General features: G+C 41.7%; 1 protein-coding gene and 1 long non-coding RNA gene across 7 annotated transcripts in view; one reads left to right on the top strand and one right to left on the bottom strand.

Moving 5' to 3' along the window:
* The window catches only part of KCNAB1 (potassium voltage-gated channel subfamily A regulatory beta subunit 1), a 383,848-nt gene that overhangs the window by 352,494 nt on the left and 10,776 nt on the right, over positions 1 to 20,578 (top strand). For all 6 annotated transcript variants that reach the window (XR_008297900.1, XR_008297898.1, XR_008297899.1 and 3 more), the window contains 4 exons: positions 9,583 to 9,668; positions 10,327 to 10,447; positions 11,795 to 11,889; positions 19,416 to 19,536. Coding sequence is in view for 3 of the 6 variants with exons in the window: in XM_015066024.3 (XP_014921510.1) it covers positions 9,583 to 9,668; positions 10,327 to 10,447; positions 11,795 to 11,889; positions 19,416 to 19,536 (423 nt within the window). In the remaining 3 variants the exon portion in view is untranslated. The remainder of the gene's footprint in view (positions 1 to 9,582; positions 9,669 to 10,326; positions 10,448 to 11,794; positions 11,890 to 19,415; positions 19,537 to 20,578) is intronic.
* The window catches only part of LOC113599912 (uncharacterized), a 50,290-nt gene that overhangs the window by 25,065 nt on the left and 4,647 nt on the right, over positions 1 to 20,578 (bottom strand). The window contains exons 2-3 of the long non-coding RNA XR_008297901.1: positions 6,150 to 15,465; positions 2,813 to 2,911 (exon numbers count right to left, since the gene is read on the bottom strand). This is a non-coding gene — a long non-coding RNA (uncharacterized LOC113599912). The remainder of the gene's footprint in view (positions 1 to 2,812; positions 2,912 to 6,149; positions 15,466 to 20,578) is intronic.

Here is a 20,578-nt window from a genome sequence, read left to right as displayed (position 1 = left end):
TGTCATATGCCAGAATTATCTTCTACCATAATTATTCCTGATATATAAGAAAGTTTTCACTTAGCTGGTTTTAAATTAGAATAAGTTGGTTCTACCAAATAAATCTACATGGCAGGTTATTTTTTTTTTTTCATTTCTGCATACATTTCATAGATCATTCATTCTGTTACATTGACTGGGGGAAAAAAACCAGGTTATTTAAAGTCAGGTGTTCACAGGCATGTCACCTATGGCAGTAATGAGCAGCTGGTAACACCTGCTTTAGAATTTTCTAGACCAAAATTATCTTGGCGTTTGCTGTAAACTAAGGTTTGTGTTACCCTAAAATTCATATGTTGAAACGTAATTCCCAACGTGATGGTATTAGGAGGTAGGACCTTTGGTAGGTAATTGGGTCATGAGGGTAAAGTCCTCATGAATGGGATCAATTCCCTTATAAATAAGACCCCAGCAATCTCCCTCATGCCTGTGAGGACATGGCAAAAAGATGGCAGTCTATGGACCGGGAAGTGAGATTTCACCAGACACTGAATCTGTCAGAGCCCTGATACTATATTTCTTAGCCCCAGACTATAAGAAGTGAATGTTGTTTAAGCCACCTGTGGTATTTTTGTTATATGTTTATGGTATTTTTGTTATAACAACCTGAACAGACTGAGACAGCCATGTTCTATGATAAAATCTGTGGGGCTTAATTGGCAAAAGCAAAACTTTACAAGTTTTGGCAGAAGGAAAGAAAATCTTTTCTCTAATTTTAATGTTTTCATTTGTAGCAGAGAGATATCCCACGTCAGAAAAAGACCCATGTTCAAACTATAAAAATTCCTTTTTTAAAGATTGACTAGTAACATTGTCAAAGGGAACTTAGGCTGTAGGCTAGTTTCCTACAATCCACTGATGGTATAACTTTTAGCTTTACAGATGAAGATATAAGTTAGGTATTTAGGAAATTTGCATAACCCTGGAATTTCAGTTAACTTAAATGTTTAAAAGTCTGTTTATTCGTTGCCTTGCTCCAAACCAAATTTAAGGCAATGGGTTTATTTACTCTCATTTTTAATTTTTTTAAGTGAATTGGAATTCATTCCACTGTTCACAAATCTGAAGAATTTGACATATATAAGCACAGCACTGTACTCATCATGGAAGCTTCCTCCTTTTCATCAGGACGGAAATCATCTCTTTACTATCATTTACTATTAGCCAAATATAGGTATTACAAACTGATAGTTTGGAATAACCTCATTTTAGTAGGAAATAGTAGGGCCATATTTAGATTATGTTGAAGGAAGAGGTAGGATTTTATGAACCACATTCTACATAATTATTTCTTGGAGAGTATCATCAGGCTGTAGTGGCTAGGTGAAAAGCTGGAAAGATTGGAGGTGGTGATAAGAGAATTACAGGGAAATAATGAGGATATAGCAGCACCGAAAGAAAGTTCTGTCATTGCCTTAGGCAAGTCGCTTGGCCATATTTATCTAAGTGTAAAATGAACAGTTGCTCTTTTGCTAGGGTTAAAGGGCACATGTCTGGTGGAGGAAGAAATAATATTAAAAGCATACAGCATCGCATAGCTTCCCTGCTCTGTAGGGGGAGCTGAAAAAGAATGAGGAGACCCCAGAACAGCAATGTCTGTTCTGGAAAAGCCACAGCGATTTCAGGCTCTTGCTTCAGGGAGCTGCTCTTATTTGCAAGTTCTGCAGATGGGAATTTTTGGTTCTGGAGATTTATTTCGTTTGAGAGGAGGTGAAAAGTGGAAGGGGAGAGAGGCATCACACATCACAGAAGGAGGTGGGGAGATGCCATGGAACTCAAATCCAACTAAATTATCTCTCAGCCTCCACCCATTTATTCTTTCAAGGTGGATGTTTGGCTAAAGATGGCCAGGCCTTTTTACCAGTCCTACATAGGTGGTCCAGTGACTCACTTTGGAACTTATACGTACTTACCAACTGCTGTTTTTGTTCAGGTCCTTTGGACTTCAGGTCAAAGTGAGACTAAAAGTGTCCCATGTCGGTAACTTATTCCACATTTCAGAATAAGATCCAGAAATCACATCTGGATCAGAGGCCCAGTTCTAAGTGTCCAGGAAATGCAGTGTTTGGTTGAGGACCATGTGCCCTTTAGGGACAGGGTAGCTGCAGGGTAAGGATAATGCATTGTCCTTGGAGAGATATAGCTTCATTCTGGGGTCAGAGTTTTGAACAAGGTTTAATTTGAAAAGTTTTACTGACTTGTCTCAGTCCATGTATCACTTTCTAGTCTCTTGAATCTTGTCTATTCTGATCATTTTGGCCTATGTCTTGACCCAGAATGCTATTCTTTATAAGCTATCTTGTGAAGACCACTTTTTTTCTGAGTTTCAACAGATGCAGACACAATCCCTTTTTTGGCTCTTTTTTCAAAGAGTCCTCAAATTGGAAGTCTTTCTTCAAGGAAGCAAAAAGAGCTTACATTTCCCAAGTCATTCATACACATCACACAAGAATGATAGTCATCATGTATTAAATGCAAAGGGCTGGATATAACCACACACAAGGCATTTCATGTTCACAGATACACAGTGGAATTAAGCAAACACCCTATTATTTTTCGGTCCCCAGCCCACCTTCTCCCACAGTGCACTATACACAAAGCCTTCTAGAACTTCAAAGCTAGAAGTGCCCTCATAGACTCTGCTAAGAACTTGCCCAAGTGACTCTTTCTGAGCCTCAGCTTCTTCACCAGTGAAATGCAAGTTAACATATTATCCACCAAAACAGGTTTAAGAAAGATTACCTGTGTGCTCAGTTAATATTAGTCTGCTCACCTGTGTTGAAGAAACTGAGATCCAGCAAGGTCAAGGGATATTCCCAAGGTAGTGACAGTGATGGGACAAAACCATGTCTCCTGAATCCTGGTGTGTGCTCTGTGAGGCAAAAAAAAGTCAGGCTTTCCTCAGTCAGCAAAGCTTCAAGGCTGAACGTGATGTACTCCATTGTTAACATTCCTATAAGAAAGGATAGTTCTCTGTCTCCAGACACTCAGTTGGGCACTGAGGGAGGATTCTCCACAGCCAGGAAGATAAAAGGTTGATAAAGCAAGGAGAAACCTCTAAGCTACAAAAAGGCACTATTATAAACCCTCCACCGGAAGTTTCTGAAGTTAAATAGGCAAATAAACAACGGTAGTTAAATAAACAAAGAGCTGGTTTGGAGTAAAAAGTGTGCCCAAGTTTAGACTTATTTTTTTTATTAGTGTCTATAACTCCTTGGATGAAACCAAGCCTCCACCATGGTCCTCTCCTCTGAAAAAAGACAGGATCAGGTTGAACCATATGAATGAGACTATCAATAGTGAACCATTTCTGAATTCTAACAATGGCAATTTCATTCGGTTGAAAATATTTGTGAATTAATCTACAACATTGGTGTTTTAAAGCGGTACCGTTGTTTGCTAGGGAATATCCTTTTTGTCTTTTTTATATTGTAAAAGTATGACAACACGTTTCCAGAAATTTCCAGGAATCTTGGAAAATGGAGAACAAAATTATGTAGAGTTCCACCATATAGTACAATTATTATTTTGTGTATTTCACTGTTAACATTTTTGTAAGCATTTTTGAAATATTTTAAATATACCTTAATACAATGAGCTTCTAGCCTGTTTCCTCATCTAGGGTAAGAGGAAACTGCACTGGATTATCTCTGAGGTTTCTTTTGTTTTTATTATTCCGTGTCACTGTGGCCAGATTAACTTGAGTCCATTTTATTTGATCAAAACACTAATTTCTGCATATTTTTATCTGTGGTTCTTATGGTTTATTGTTCATGCAGTATAACTATTTGCTTACAACTTTCAAAGCTATTGGGTACATTTCCCATGAAAATCAGTTTAATGTAAGCAACTATTTTGTTGTATAAGGACCAATTAAAAAACATGTTTATCAACACATTTTTTGCACTCAAAATAAACAATTTTATGAAGCCCTTTACCATAAAATACATATTTTAAAATACAGATGACCTACCTTACTGCAAGAAGAATGTCAACATTTTAATTTTTTTGTAACTAAAATTTTGTAACTAAAATCTGAGCCTATTTGAGAAAAAACAACCAGGGCCACATCCTGCTTGCTTGTTTCTCATTTGTGTTACAATTTTAGATTTCACAAATTGATCTACACACATTATCTCAGGTCAAGCTTTGAAGAATGCCACGGGATCAATGTCGTCCTCAGTTTACAAATGATGAAATGGAATACCCCCAGGAACAAAACTGACTTGCAGCATTTATAGAGGGCCAGCTGCGTGCTAAGGATACAGAGAGTAAGAGAGAGCTGTCTTTGGCCCTTGGGTCAAAGAATAATGAATGTTTCAACCTGGAAAGGAGTACACGGAGAACATTTAACAACGTTTTTCAATAGCTTAGAGAGAGTTTTTTCAATAAGCTTAGCGTTTCTAAAACTTTGAGGTTTTAGAGCCAATGAAAATAACACAAAGGCCTAGGCACATGGAAGTAGGCTAGGATCTGGAGCTTTGCCTTTTCATCAAATTCCTTGGGTGACTTCAATTTATACCAAAGTGTGTGTGTGTGTGTGTGTGTGTGTGTGTGTGTGTGTGTGCGCGCGCGCGCGTGCATGCATATGCGCATGGATGTCATAGTGACTGTTTGCATGTGTACTACAGCAAATAATTAAAGGTTAAATTACAGTATGAAGCATTTAGATGAAAGAGCAGAAGAGGAAATGTGGGAGGAAGTTTATACACCCTGTAATGGCTTACTTAGGAATGGGATGAAGCAGTGATTCTCAAAACACACCAGAATTGCTTGCAGGGCTGCTTAAAACACAGACTGCTGCCCCCCCACCCCCCAAGTTTGTAATTCAGTAGGTCTAGAGTAAGACCCTGGAATTTGCATTTCTAACAAGTTTCCAGATGCTGTTGATGCTGCTGGGGGGCCGGGGGGCTGCGGGGCAGGGAGTACACTTAGCTAAGATTGGTATAGACAAGCACAGTGGTTCTAAACCCTGGCTGCACTCTAGAATCACCTGGGATGAGTTTTTAAACTGCTGATGCTGGGGCCTCACATCTAAAGATTCTGATATAAAAGAACTTCAGTGGAGATCCGATAGTATAGTTTTCATGTTGTAGTGTGTTTTAATGTGCAGTCCCTGATGAAAACTACCACTTCCTGGGAAAGCAGAGGGAGTTGCATTCTGTCCTGGGTTGCCAGATTCAATCATGTTTGTCTGCATATCCTTTCCCAGAGGCAGGTGCATTACAATGCACATAAAAACCTTCCTAACATCCTTTTCCCACCTGGAATGCATGCTGTGACAGGGGTGCTTTTAAACCGCATCTCCAGGAGACGGGAGTAAAACCACCTAGACTCAGTTGATTTTTTTCTTTCAACAATGCTGCCCTCTTGTGTCCTTAAACAGTAGAATTGTGTAAAAGCCCCCTTTAGCCATATTAGTATGGCAAGTTCTTGCTACATGGCTAAACAACTTGGGGGATTTTTCTCTGATGTTGGAAGGAAGGAAGGGAGGGAGGGAGGGAGGGAGGAAGGAAGGAAGGAAGGAAGGAAGGAAGGAAGGAAGGAAGGAAGGAAGGAAAACAAATTTAACATTCATTAAGTTTAATTTTTAATCTGTGGCAACATGAATCTCCAACTGCGGCCCCTCAGTTCTCCCGCCATTTTTGCCTGCATTCAGTGCTGCAGCCTCCTGCAAGGATAAGAACTACCAAGAGTTCCTCATTCCGCCAGAGTCAGAAGCCCAACAAATCCGGGAGGAGCAAGAAATTACCAGCAACTAAAAGATTTGGGGCATTAGAAAGTCTTGCATCGGCTTGTCCATACTCTGAACCACTCATGCTTACCTTGTCCTCACACCCACCTCTTTCTCACTTGAGTGATAGCTTATTGGGAATAGAATTCGTCGGGAGCTCCCATGTCTTCCCCCAGTGAGTTTGACAAACTTGTTGGGGTTCCACCATCTGGAAGAAGTGTCCTCTGCACCTCACGGGTACTTTGCCCGTCCTCTATCTCACTGTAACAAGTCTTTCTCTCCCTTCTGGCCCAGCCCCCAGCAGGGATCATCAACAATCCCTCCCCCACCCCCCCACCCCGCCCTTTTACATCACTCCAATGGGACACAGGCTTACTTTTCACATCTCCCATCTTCACAATAAATCTCTCCTTTGACCCTCAGTACCCCTTCAGCCATTGAGCCATTTCTGTGTTTCATTCACTTCCAAACTTGAAAGAGTCTACTCAGGTTATGCCGAAAGCCTGTCTTCCCCACACCCCTTTCTTCCATCTGCTCCAGCCTGGCTGTGGTCCCATCGGACAACTGACACTGAAACAGTTCTTCTCATAACCTACAAGGACCTCCCTACTGTTTGGCCAAACCCAGCAGGCACTGTTTTAGTGACCTCTGATCTGAACGCTCACAGTGTTCCACTCTGTGGGCACAGGTCCTTCTCAGAGCACTGTCTGCTCTTGACTCTGAAACATCCCATACCCTGGCTTCCTTCCCACTCCTCTGGCAGCTGATAAACTGGAACCCTGCAGTGTCCCCTTTGACTCCTGGGCTGGCTTGTAGAACCTTTTCTGTTTTCTTGACAGACTCCCCGTATGTAGTCTCATCCACTTCTGTGAATTTAAATACAACTAACAGACTGATCACTGATAAACATATCTTCTCCTGCCCAGGTTGCTGACCATGTCGTTTGTCCACTGATTTCTACCTGATATTTCCCCTTTAGGATCTCACAGGCATTTCCATATGTTGCACGTCCAAAGAGGAACTCTTGGGGTGCCTGGTTGGCTCGGTCAGTTGAGCGTCTGACTCTTGATTTCGGCTCAGGTCATGATCCCAGGGTTGTGGGATTGAGTCCCGTGTCAGGCTCAGCACTCAGCATGGAGCCTGCTTGGGATTCCCTCTCTCTCTTTGCCCCTCTCCCCCACTCACTCTCTCTCTCTCTTAAAAAAAAAAAAAAGAAAAAAAAAGAGAACCCTTAATTTTTCTCTCTAAACCTGTTGCCCCCTCAGTCTTCCTCATCCCTGCAAATGGCCAGATATCTGGGGGATCGCCTTGATTCCTTCCTTTCCCTCATTTGCTACATTCAGTCCATCCTCAAGTCTGGTGGATTCTACCTCCAAAATATATTTTGAATCCATCCATGTTTTGCTGTCTTTACTACCACCACCCTCATCTCCTGCCTGGAACACTGCATTCCTTCCTGAAGATCTTCCTGCTTCCTGCAATCCCTCCCCCTCACAACAGATTCCCTATAGCAGAGGCAGAAATAGTGTTCAAAAATGTAAACTCCATGCTCTCATTTCCTTACCTAGAGAATGCTAACTTCCCATTAAACTTTGAATAACATACAAACAACATGGCTTGCCCTCTGCCAACTGTATCTTCTACCCCGTCCTCCTTCCTTCCTAAGTGAGCTCCTGTCACAATGGCTAGACTACTTTTTTGCTAGAACTCACTAAGCTCTGTCCTGTGCATGCTGTTCCATCTGCCTAGAATGTTCTTTCCTTGCGCTTCACGTGGCTGGCTCCTTTTTTATTCTTGATGCCTACACCTTCCTCCTTGGGGAGACCCTCCTTGACCTCATTCCTTATGTCAGCCCCCTGTTTGTTTTCTTCATAACACTTCACATTTTGTAATTACTTACTTGTGTATGTTCCCATTCTTTCTCCTCTCAACTCTAAACTCCCTGAGTCCAGGAGCTCTGTATGTGTTTTGCTCACAGATGAACCCAGCAGCTGGCCCAGTCCCTGGCAAATAATTAGGTTTTCAATACGTGTATGGTGAATAAGTGAATGAAGGTACAGGAAGTCACAACCGCCACTTGACTTTAACTGCTCTTGTCAAAGCCTCAGTGACAACGATGTGGCCAAGCCATTAAACTGTCCTATGCTCATTTTACTGATTATAGAATAGAGATAGGGGAGTGTCTTGGGTTCAATTTATTCCCTGTTAACCTCATCCGTATTTACCAACATGATTGATTCACCACAATATCCCCAGCACCCGGTGCTACAGACACTTAATGAATACTGCTGATGGAATGAACTCCTGAGCTCTGAGTGAAACAGGATGTGAAAGGAAGGGGGCCGGTGCAACTGTGGAAGTGTCGGAGCAGAGTGAAAACTTCTGGGGAGAGACTTAAATGATGGCTTTCTACTTCTAGAAATGTTCATCAAAAGCGCTCATTTCCATTTGTATAATAAGAGGAAAATGTTTCAAGTAGCTTTTTTTTTTTTTGTATCTCATTTGCTTTATAAGGGAGAAGGAACTTAGAGTTTTAGTTGCTGGGTGATTACTGAGTTATTACCTGATACGTAGGAGTCTCTCTCCAAGAAAGAAAACTATTTTTCTTATCAGCCAAATTCCACCTCTGTTGAGAAGATGATGGTGAATAAAAGCATTCCCATCGTCCAAACAAATAAACCAAGGGCAATTTAAAAGGCAAACAAGCAAGAAAGCCAAGTCTCTAACCCTGGCTGTTTCACTCCATATCCTGTCCCCTACCCATTTAGATACCAATTTGCTTGTGACACATAAAATAAGAATATATCCACTTCAACTCAACTTTGAGACAAGGATTTGCTTTTTCTGAAAGACATGTATCCTATGGGTATTAGTAGGACAGAGAGAAGTATGAGGCCTGCAACCCCTTGAAAATTGTCAAATAACCTGGCATCCTAGGTGTTTTGACCCGCTTTGTAAAAGAAATCCAGCAATGTCTTTGACTTTTTCCACGCCATTGAGCGTGAGGTTCTCCATGGTCTCTGGTTTTGTATCACATCTGGCTGGTGCCAGGAGAATTAGCTCAACTCTAGCTCTCTGGGGAAAGGATTCATTCTCCCGTTTAGGAAATGTGATGTCAAGCTGAAAGAAGCTGATGAGCAAACTCAGTGGGGCCACAAACAGGCCCTGGTGAAACGCATCACATGGATGTCTTAGAATAAAGTTTAGTTCAAAGTGGTCAAGGACAGGGTGTGCCATTGTGGGCTGGAAGCCACTGTGGCTCAGCTGTTTGTTCAGCATTTAATATGTTTATCTTTCTGCTAAACACATTGTTGTTGAGTCATCTCTATTAAACAGACACCCTGTGTGAGGCCCAGCTCTGCAAATCCAACACACAAAGACAGGCCTTCTATCCTCAGTGACCTTACATTCTACATAGTCAAGATAAATGCTTCCTCTTCTTATTTTGGTGAACAAGGTACCCAGGTTTTGAGAAAGGTTTAATCATATGTTCTTTAATCAGGCCAGCAACCATGAAGTAATAAAAGTAAAGGAAGAACTTAAAGTGGTCATTATGTTTTTAATATCATTTAGTGGTATTGCTGCAAACCGAAAATGGAAAGTCGAATTATCCAAAAGTACCAGCAGCCTCCGCACCGTCAATATTTCATGTTAGACTATTATGTTGTCACCAGTGTCAAAGTAATTCTATTAATAAAACAAATAATTGCATTAAGCTTCTAACATTTGGGCAGGCGGAGAAAAAAAAAAAAGATCACATAACTCTGAGAATTAGAGAAACTAACGAAATGCTGTTTGGGCTTCTACAGAAATTGTTCGAGCCATGACACATGTGATAAACCAAGGAATGGCAATGTACTGGGGGACCTCCCGGTGGAGTGCTATGGAGATCATGGTAATTTCATTTCTGTTTTTAAACGGCCATTAAATACCTTATTATTATCTTTCAGATACAATGTGTAAATTGCAAGACCTTTCGCAAACGTTCTTAACAATCACCCTGGCACTAGAATGCTATGATCAATTCTGTCGTTACAGAGATGGATATGGGGCTGGATCTCATCAGGTCAGAATACAACAGTGAAGGTGCAGGTCTCTAACAAGAATCATATTCTGTCATGTTCTTCAGTGGCAAGAGGATACAATGGATTCCCCAGCTAGTGACATACATGAACAAAATAGTCTGGCTTCCTTTTTAAAAACTATGTTGAATGACTATACTGTTTATAACATGCTAATCTTTATATGTTAGTGTGAGTTATTTCTTTAGGAACTTAAATTATGGGTTTTATCATGGACTATTACGATTCACACTTTGACTTATTTGCCCTGGACTTTACTCGGTCCAGACCCTCCCAAAGAATAAGGATTTCTTGCATTTGATATTGCTCTTAGTGAGATTGATGGCCATAACATCGCTTATTATTTGGCATCCTACATGTTTCTTGGTTTCTATTGATTTCACTAAAACGAAGTTTGCTCATGCATACGAATCACAGGGCAGCCTTATTTCTCATCAGTATCAATTCAGCTGCAATCTTATTTCTCCCCAGGAAGCCTATTCTGTAGCAAGGCAGTTCAATATGATCCCACCGGTCTGTGAACAAGCTGAGTATCATCTTTTTCAGAGAGAGAAAGTGGAGGTTCAGCTACCAGAGCTCTACCATAAAATAGGTAATCTTCACAATCAAATTTACTGATTATTTTTAACAATAGAAGTATCAGTGATCTGGAAAAAAAGTATTACTGAAATGCTTTCCTTAATGTTCCTAATTAACATAGAGATTGTAAGAACTCTCCATTTCAGAGACTGTAAAGACATCGGAAGTCCCTAAAGGGTAGCCTATAGGGTATTACTGATGAAATCCAATCAGTTGTAAATTGTGACTGGCGTATAAGCTGTACTCTGTAGGTGTTCCAAAAACTGCGTATAGAAAGAAGGGCAGAAACAAGGAATGAACTCATTTTTTTGTAGGGTGCATCTCTAGTCAAAGCAGGCATCTTTGAGTAGATTATAACTGCCTTTCCAAAAAAAAAAAAAAATTATGGATATATACATCTAAATCTTCAACTGCGTGCCTGTTAGAAGTTAGACACGGGGAGTTCTAGAATACCTGACAAGCCTAGCACTGCGTATCTATGAAGGTAGATGTCATAATTTCAAAGAAAGAAATGTATATGCAACATATACATAAGAATTTTGGATTATCAGAAAAATATGAATAAGCCGTGTCCAGACTTATTTATGAAAACACCGTTCAGAGATAACTTTCTTCCTAAAAAATAGAGGTTCCTAAACTATAGAGCAGGAAAAGTACTGGCTGAGGGGAAAAAAAAGAATAAAAAATTCAACAGCAATAACGGTTACAATTGCTGGCACTTGCTGTGTGTCCAACATGCAGCAGGCACGGGGCTTCTATGTACCAGGCACTATTCGCGCAGAGTGGACCAGAGAAGCACTGAAGCATCCTCCTGTGCAAGTCATAGTGTTTGTCTCTGAGTATAAAAAGAGACGTCAATTTTGGACATCAGGAAATTATGAATGAGCCACAGTTTCAGGCTTGTTTGGCCTGAAGACAAGGCCTGCTCCCTACAACTGACAGGACGTGTTCAACTGGTTTATAAAAATGAAGCACGACCGGGGCGCCTGGGTGGCCCAGTCAGTTAAGCGTCCCACTTCAGCTCAGGCCATGATCTCATGGTGCATGGGTTTGAGCCCCGCATTGGACTCTGTACTGAGAGCTCAGAGCCCGGAACCTGGTTCAGATTGTGCCTCCCTCACTCTCTCCCCCTCCCCTGCTCAGGCCCTGTTCCTCTCTCTCTCCCTCTCAAAAATAAATAAACATTAAAAGAAATTTTAAAATGAAGCACAACTTGTAAATAACTAAAATGTAATGGAAAGAAGTATACTGACTTATCTGACTAGCTGTTTTCCTATAACTACCCAAGTCCTGTTTAAGTACTCCCACACTTTTGCTCTCAGTTTGCACAAGCACCATATTCAGTTTCCTTCTTCTGCAGGAGTTGGAGCAATGACGTGGTCTCCACTTGCCTGTGGAATCATCTCAGGAAAATATGGAAATGGAGTGCCTGAAAGTTCTAGGGCTTCGCTGAAGGTACTTTCCTCCACCTCTAGAAAGAGAGTCTGGGGATGGGAGAGAGGGAAGAAGGCTGAACACAGCAGCTCAGCAGCAGCCTGTGGCTTCCTGGCTCAGGCATAGCGCGGCCTCGGCAGTCCGGGCCACTGTCTTTAGGCAGGCTCTCCTGAGCCCCGGGGAGGCCTCTGCTCCTGGCTGGACGTCAGTCAGGCGTTCAGAATCTGTCAGCACAGAAAATTCTCTGGGGACGAGGAGGAAATGCCCAATGACCTGGTTGCACTTACGGGGGATCAAATCCCTAGCTGTTATTCTTAGGTTAAAGAAGGCATTTCATTCCTGCTTTGAAACTGATGAAATGTAAAATCCCTTTTCTTTATAAGAGGATCTATTTTTACTTTATTTGACCAAACAGTTGGGCCTGACCAATTGTAGCTGAGTATGGCCTGAGGTTGGTTGATGTTGTTTACTGTGTGGGGTTGGGGGGGGGGGCAGGTTAAGGAGGGAGACTTTGGGAAGCCAATGCATAGCCAAGCAAGGATCTGACACTCAGGCTCAAGGCTGGTATTTTCACAGGGTCAACTGGCCACTGAGTCTTACAGTTTAAATTCTTCTCTGAAGCATAAAGGTATTCAACATCAGTGACATAAAATTACCTCCATTCAGAATATCTGGATGATTAATTCATTGTAGAGTACTCCATACATCCCTCATTATTATTATTATCATTAACATGTCTGTTTTTAAAAACTTGAGACAATGTATAATAACATTAGAATCACAAATGGTAATGTCAATGGAGAGAGAATAAAGACATTTTTAAAACTGACACACCAAAGGTCCCTAAGAGAAAGCAGAAGTCTGACACTGCCTCTTGCCTCCAAAGTTAGCAGGGGAACAGCTCAAGTCAGGCTCAAACCACCAACCCTGTAATCAATTGTCTGGGACCACTATGTGCTTCGCTAATCAGAACAGTCTCAAGGTTCTGCGTCTCCCGCTCTCCTTTCTGCTTGTTACAGTTGACCTATTAGCTAGTTTGTTCTCTAAAATAATACACTATAAATATCTCCTAAAGCATGGTGACAGGGCTGTTCCTAGCTTAGCATTGTCACAAGATGTAATTATCCTAGAATATTAATTGTGGTCTTGCTTCTGAAAACTGCAGGTTGTTCTGAACCAAGTTTAAATATATTAGCAAGGAAAGACTAAAAGCATCTTAGGGAAGGTATGAAACAAAAATGGTGAGGAATGAGTGAAGATGGAAGGGAAGCACTGAAAAGTGCGATTTTACTGAGCACCTACTATGTGCCACGCCCAGGGCTGTCTTTACTCATCTCCTTTTATCCGCACAAACGTGAATGGATACAGATGACTCTTGATCAGTTGTAGATAGGCATGTTGTCTTACATTCTTTCAGAGACGTTTTAAAACACTCAAAGTACTTCCACATATGCCATACAAGAGGGTAAACCTTTTCAGATGTAGAAACTGAGCCAGCACAGAGGTCAGATAACAATCTAAGAGCACAAAGTCAGAGAGAGTTTATACTAGAACCCGGGTCTCTTGGCTCTCGGTTTATCTCCCCCTGAGACATTTTTGTTTCCCTGCAAACCCAGGTTTTTAATGAAGGAAGAAGTAGCTACACTGTATTTGGAGTGTTGATTGGTTGACCTCCATCATTGTTTGGGAAAAGCTTACAAACAGCTAAAAAAAAAGAAAAACAAAAAACCCAACAAAAGAAGAAATTAAATAAATAAATAATAAAAAGAGAGACGAAGTACTTGAAGATGGCTAAGTCCAAAAGCAACTCAGAAAACTATTTCTATTGTTGACGTTGATAAAGCCAACATCTATTGAAACATCCTTAACAATAAACGTGAAAGGCTTTCAACGGGTGAAAGGCATCTATCTGATCCCAAAGCAGCTTCTTTAGAGCTCCAGACTCTCAAGGCTTCCTAAATCATTAGCCTGAGTGTTTTCCATAGTGCTATATGTGCGCTTAGAAAGGCCACTTGAATAGAGTAACTGAAGCAAAAAAAATTAAAAATAAAGAAAATAAAGATAATAAAGATAGAGCACTAGGCAAGTAGATAAGTCAGTGAGCAACTTTCACCTCCCCCCACCCCAAATAGAATGGCTGGCGTTTCACATCAGCTATTGTAAGTCATACCAATAAAATAGACACTGATATTTCTTGCCGTTGTAAGTACTGAACTTGTATTTGAAGGTAAATTAACACAGTGAGAACAAAACCTATCTAGGGGTCTTTTAGAAAGCAGTATTACCCAGGGGTTTTCTGGAGGCTGCATCTGGCCCAATGCTCTAACAATGACTTCTAGATCTTTTGTCATCAGCTCTGTCTCCACTGCTGAGCTGTATACTCCTACTTCTTCACGTCTGTTAGACATCTCCCATGGGCATTAGTCATGCCTAGTGGAATCTATTGTCTCCCCTCACCTCCTCACCCCCTCACCCCTGCCCCTAGAACCTGACCTTCCTTCATAGTATCAGTGCCTCCACCCTCCATCTGGCCGTCCCAGTCAGAAGCCAAGGGTTATGTCAGACTCTTCTCCCTCCCTTCTCTTGTCCAGTGGGGCACCCACTCCTCCAGGTCACATCCTGACTTTCTATGGCCCATCCCCTGCACAGCCCTTGTTCAGATTGTCATTTCTTACCTATTTTGCTGCAGTAACCTCCTATCTACCCTCTCTGATTTTTTTTCCCCTTTTGCCAACTGCCCATCACGGTGACCAATTATCTTTCTAAAAGACTAATCTGGGGCGCCTGGGTGGCTCAGTCAGTTAAGCGTCTGACTCTTGATTTCGATTCACATCATGATCTCGCGGTTTGCGAGTTTGAGCCCCACATTGCTCTATGAGTGCAGAGCCTGCTTGGGTTTGTGTCTACCTCTCTCTCTGCCCCTCCTCCACTTGCTCTCTGTCTCTCACTGAAAGTAAATAAAAATTTAAAAAAATAAAATAAAATAATAAAAGACTAATCTGACCATATCATAGCTCTGCTTAAAACCTGTTACTCACTTCCCACTTATTGCTTATAGGACAAAACCGAAATTCAACAGAAAAGCATCCAAGGAAGTACCCTTGGGATCTAAGTTGTGCACACTCTTCTATTGTCTCTCCCTATATTGTATTACTATATTGTTCACCCAAAACGCACTGTTCTCTGCCTCCTAGAAATGCCCTCCTTTTCATTCTGCTGCAGAAGCCCTAATCTCTAAAGACAAAGCTTGGTATTCTTCACCTCTATGAAGCCTGTCCTCACTTTATAAAACTGAATCATTTGCATCTTCCTCTATTATCCCATGAACACTTCTTACAGAGTCAGAATTCTCCATTTGCAAGCCACAGAACTTAATTCAAACTAATTTAATCAAGGAAGGAGGACAGACAGACACTCACTGGGAAGAGTGGGATGGGGACAGTCTCAGTCTCAGGGTTGACTCCATCCATAAACTTGTACAGTGTCAGGACTCCCCATCTCCTCTGTTTCTCTCTGCATGTGTGCATCATCTTCTACTGCAAATGGGTCCTCCCTATGAGGCCAGGAGCAGGAAAGCTGGTGTTTGCAGGTTTATATCTGTAAAGGTACGTAACATGAGAGAATAGCGATCTATCTTTTCTTTATGACTTCAGAGAAGACTGGCCAAGCCTGGGTCATGTGCCAACCTGTTAGACCAATGACAGCCCAAAGGGTAAAGTGCTATGACCGGCTCACATTATGCACCATTGTTAGGGGCATTTTCCCCAAGGAGGCAGTATAAGCATGGCTTCTGAGGCAATCACGGAGGGAGACACCCCAACTACAAAACACTTCTCAAGTTACTGGACAGTGATTTGTGAATACCTCTGGGACGGACAGTGAAACTCAGGTAACGTCACAGAGTCTGGCACATGATAGGTACTCAGTAAGTGTTTGTTGAATGAGTGCGATGAGCCATAAGGGAAGATCAACAAAGTCTGATCAGCAGACCAGGTATGTAGTTTTTAAATAGAAATTGTAAATAGAAATGAAAAGTACAATAAAATTTATGGGCAGCTCTTTCCTGTTGCTGGCGAAATGCCTTATAGAAAAATCATAAAGGTATATACCCCTCTGTCAAATGAAAATGGGAACATGCAAACTTAGGTGCGTCAAGATGGGGGAAAAGAGGCAGTTCCAAAACTCCAGGTGTTCACATTAAGAAACTGAGAGTATTGGGACGCCTGAGTGGCTCAGTCAGTTAACATCCGACTTCAGCTCAGGTCATGATCTCACAGCTCATGAGTCCAAGTCCTGCGTCAGGCTCTGTGCTGACAGCTCAGAGCCTAGAGCCTACTTTGGATTCTGTGTCTCCCCTCTCTCTGCCCCTCCCCCATTTGTGCTCTCTCCCTCTCTCAAACATGAAAAAAATTTTTTAAAGAAAGAAACTAAGGAGAGTGCACATCATGGTGTAATTTCAAAAGGAAATTTTTTTAGCTTCAGCATTTTACCTAGAGATTTCAATCTTAATATCAAAGACTTTGCTGCTCTTTTGAGCCAGAGATTTTGAAGTTTTAATGACAACAGTCAGTGATCTTGGATGTTAATTATTCTAGACAAGGTCCAGAGATGACATGTGGCTGATTCTGTCCATGGCTTTACAGCTGCTGCCTTTCAATCCATTATTAACAAACAGCCAACTGGTGGCTTCAGGGCCAGTCCCACAGATTACTCCTACCCATCACCCCCCCCCCCAGCCCCCCATCATTACCTGTAAAATGGTCACAGCATTGGAAGATGGCAAAGAAATGGGCTTTTGGAAAATTTAGAGAATTTTGTATAAAAGTAACAGCCCACTAATCTGCACAGAAAAGCTTTTTTTTTCCCCCTTTGGCAAACAATCTACTCAGTGCTGGGCTGTGCTGAGTGCTGAGGATACGGGGAAGAAGGGTCAGTCTCCACCTTCAAAGGGTAACTTGGGGACTTGTTAGAGATGCGAAGGAGTGAATTATGAAACGATGTGGAATCGATCCACAGGCATTGTGGAGTCACACAGGACTATCGGCAGAGTTGCACTGGAATGAGGAAGGGGTGTCTGTGCCTTATCTGAAACATTGTAGAGATCTGGTGTTACCCCGTGGAGCCCTGGTTGCTCAGATTCCTCCCTCACTGTACTATCGGCTGAGCCCGTCCTCTGTGGTCAGGACTGCGGAGACTGCGATGAACAAAAAGCCCATCCTTGCCTCCCATTCAGTTAGGTCAACATATAACCACATCACTACAGCACTGGGGTAAGCAGTAGAATAGGGTTGGAAGAAAAAGCCTCAGCTTTTGATTCATAGATTGCTGCCTAGTCAACAAACTGGGTTTATTATTGCACACAACCACACCCACCACCAATCTTCTTAGAAAAAAACACTGGTTCGCTTGCTTCCATATTTATATTTTAATTAAGCCTCATCTCCTCCCTATGCTAACATTTTCCCACTTGTAAAGCAGTTAGAGCTATTTATTTCCAAAAACACTTTGTTTCTTTTAGTGTGAGGAAAGCAGTATAAATACTATGCGTCTAGTTTTTTAAAAATCCTAGCCTGCTTGTGTTTTCCAATGATTAAAGCAACGAGATTTATAGTGTTTTGAGTGTAGGGAGAGAGTGACTCAATAAATGAATGTTTGATGTTTGCTACTTTTAGAAGTCTGCCTCTCGATTATTTTGTGTGTGCGGTGTGTGCATGGGTGGAATCAATCCACACACACACACACACACACACACACACACTCACAAAACTTGTACCTCAATCCTGAGGGTACAAATGCATTCCACACGATAAAGATTTCAAAACTGGAGTTCCGTAAGTGATAAATAAAACAATCATTCCTTACGTGTGGCATATACTGAAACTCAAGAATGCTCCTAGTTATGATAAAAAAAAAAAAACAATCATTTGGCTATTGGTTTTCAACCTTTTTTCCCCCCTTTGAATGAACACTCAGAGATACTGGTCCCCTGAAAGATGTTATGAAACTAAAGCAAGGATTGGTAATGTCTTCCCATTGAGGACAGCAAAAGTAAGTTCAGGGGCTCTCTGACCCAGCACGTGGGTCTGGCCAGGGAAGCCCCTGGGCCCCAATGGTGGTGCCCGTCTCCTCACCACTGGCACCAGCTGTCCCCTCTGCAGAGCTGCTGCAGGCGGCTCTTCGTCCTGGAAGACGCTGAGGTTTCCCAGAGCTGAGACTGAGAGACCTCTTGGCCATCTCCCTAAGCAAACTATCGAGTGAGGAGCCAGACCGTAAGCCTTTGACATCTAGGAAGCAAACAGAACGGGGGCAGCTTGCCCTTTCTCTTTTTTACATCTGCAAAATTATTCCAAAAATCATAATAAAACATAATGTGGTTACCCTTTTCTTTGGAAATACTGTCTTCCAGTGAGGAAAAAAATACTTCAAAAACAAAAGCAAGCAGTCTTATTGAAATCATGTGGGTGGCGTGTCTGTGACCATTATTGCCTTTGGGAAGGTAGAGGTCTGTTGTGGCAATTATTTCGCAAACACGGGCAGCGGAGAAAGTCCACATTGCCACACAGGGGGATGGTTGCTGTTATTTTCACTAAAACAGACTAACGCATTCTCACAAATATTCTTTACCTTTGGGTGTTGCTGCTTAGTGTTAGTTTTGTATAGAACAGTCTATTGTCCCTCATTTCTTAAGAGCAGAACCTTCTGGAAAGTAAGGCATTGAGAAGTTGTAAAAGATTTTTCTCCTATCGGGGAAATTAGCTCACTTTTACAGGCTACGGATCAGAGTCAATCTCTTCTCACAGGTTTTAAAGAACAGTTTCCCGTTTTGAGCCTCCTTACCTTTTTAAGTTTCAATCGCTATACAAAAGGTAATTCACATGTGGGATAGTCTTTATCCACTTAAAAATTTTAAAAATGTACTTGGTACTTATCAGTTATGCCTTGTCTGCCTCTAGGAAGATGAGAGAGCTCATAATAAAGCCCTGCTGTGAGAAGAGGAGACTGGGAGTAAATAGAAGGCAAGAGGCAGAAAGATAGTTATAACAGAATGTAAGATAATGGCTTTCTTTGCGCAGAAAGCTTGGCACCTGGCCTTCTTGACAAAAAGGAAACATAATAGACCTTGGCGAAACGTCCATTTCTTTTCTACATTCTAAAATTGGGCTATTGCAATGAGAAACATCATTTCCTCCACTTAGCAGACTACGTATAATCGATTATATGTCAGGATTCTAACAACTTTTGTGCATGTTGATGGATTTGAATGGTGACTATTAGTCAAAAATCAATCTATGTTGAACCAGGAAACAAGGAGACCGTGGGGAACATTTCTTTGCCTAAAAGCACAGGCATCCTTGTCACCATGGTACAAGGTGACATAACATGTTACTAACATGTTACTAACATGTTACGTAACACGACACTAACATGAAGGTTAGTGAAGAAGACTCAGGAATTCATCATGAGGGCTCTCCTATTTTACGGACTTAATAATCTTTGCCTCCAGCCCTTACCAGACGTTAACCTTTAAACGCTCTTCGTCTCCCTAGTGCTACCAGTGGCTGAAGGAAAGAATTGTAAGTGAAGAGGGACGAAAACAGCAGAACAAACTAAAAGACCTCTCCCCAATTGCTGAGCGCCTCGGGTGCACACTACCTCAGCTGGCTGTCGGTAAGAAAACTACCCGGGAGGGGAAGCTCTTCTAGGTCACAGAAAATAGAGTTTTCACAACTCTGTCACGATAAAACATCTAGTGTAGGGGCAGACTGACGTCAGAAGCACAGACTCCCAGTTAATAGTATCTAAAATGAAGTTTTCAGAGTTCCCCAGAATTTTCTAGATGCTAAAAATACGTTATTTCCTTCCTCTGTCCCTTATAACACAGTTCAAAGGAGAACAAGTCCGTGAACACACACACACATCCTCACGGTGCCAGGGGTGAGCGCCCCTCAATTATGGAGGGATAGCCATGTCTTCTGGCTCAAATTTCCCTCCTTGTGGAAGCTGAGGCAGGGCCGGTGAGAGGCCAGAAGCAGGGCTGTGCCGGGGGCCCAAGGCTACTGCCACAGGGAAACGTGTTTGCCCTGAAACCTCCTGAGGGGCCATGAAGAAAAGTCCTCTTATTAACACTGTGGAGCCGATGAAAGGTCACGGTCACTCATACAGTTGAAAACCACATGTACCAGTGCTGTCCAATAGAAATATAATGTGAACCGCATTCTTAAAATGTTCTAGTGACCATACTAAAAAATTAAAAAGGAAACAGGCGAACTTAGTTTTAATAATGTATTTTATTTAACCCAATATAGCCCAAACATTATCTTAATATGTAATAAGAAAAAAAGTTGAGATAGTTTACATTTTTTCATACTACGTCTTCAAAATCCAGAATGTATTTTATACCCACAGCACGTCTCGATTCAGGCCAAACACCCCTCATGTTGCCAACAGCTGCCACATGTGGCTTAGAGGCTAAGTATTAAAAAGACAAGACTGGAGACTTTCAGCTCCCTGCTCTACAGTAGCACTTTATACACACTGTTGTCTCCTTAATCATCAAAACACTCCCATGAGATGTATGCTATCACTAGCCCTACTTTACAGATGTTAACAGAGTATCTGCTGTCGTTATCTCCACTTTACAAAAGAAACTGAAGGTAAAAAAAAAAACAAAAAATCCACGGGGTAGTTATGAGAAAAGAATAAAATGGGT

The sequence above is a fragment of the Acinonyx jubatus genome, chromosome C2 (assembly GCF_027475565.1).
Source record: "Acinonyx jubatus isolate Ajub_Pintada_27869175 chromosome C2, VMU_Ajub_asm_v1.0, whole genome shotgun sequence".
Classification (NCBI taxonomy): domain Eukaryota; kingdom Metazoa; phylum Chordata; class Mammalia; order Carnivora; family Felidae; genus Acinonyx; species Acinonyx jubatus.
The sequence above is the reverse complement of the archived record's forward strand: the minus strand, read 5'-3'. Positions and strand labels throughout refer to the sequence as shown.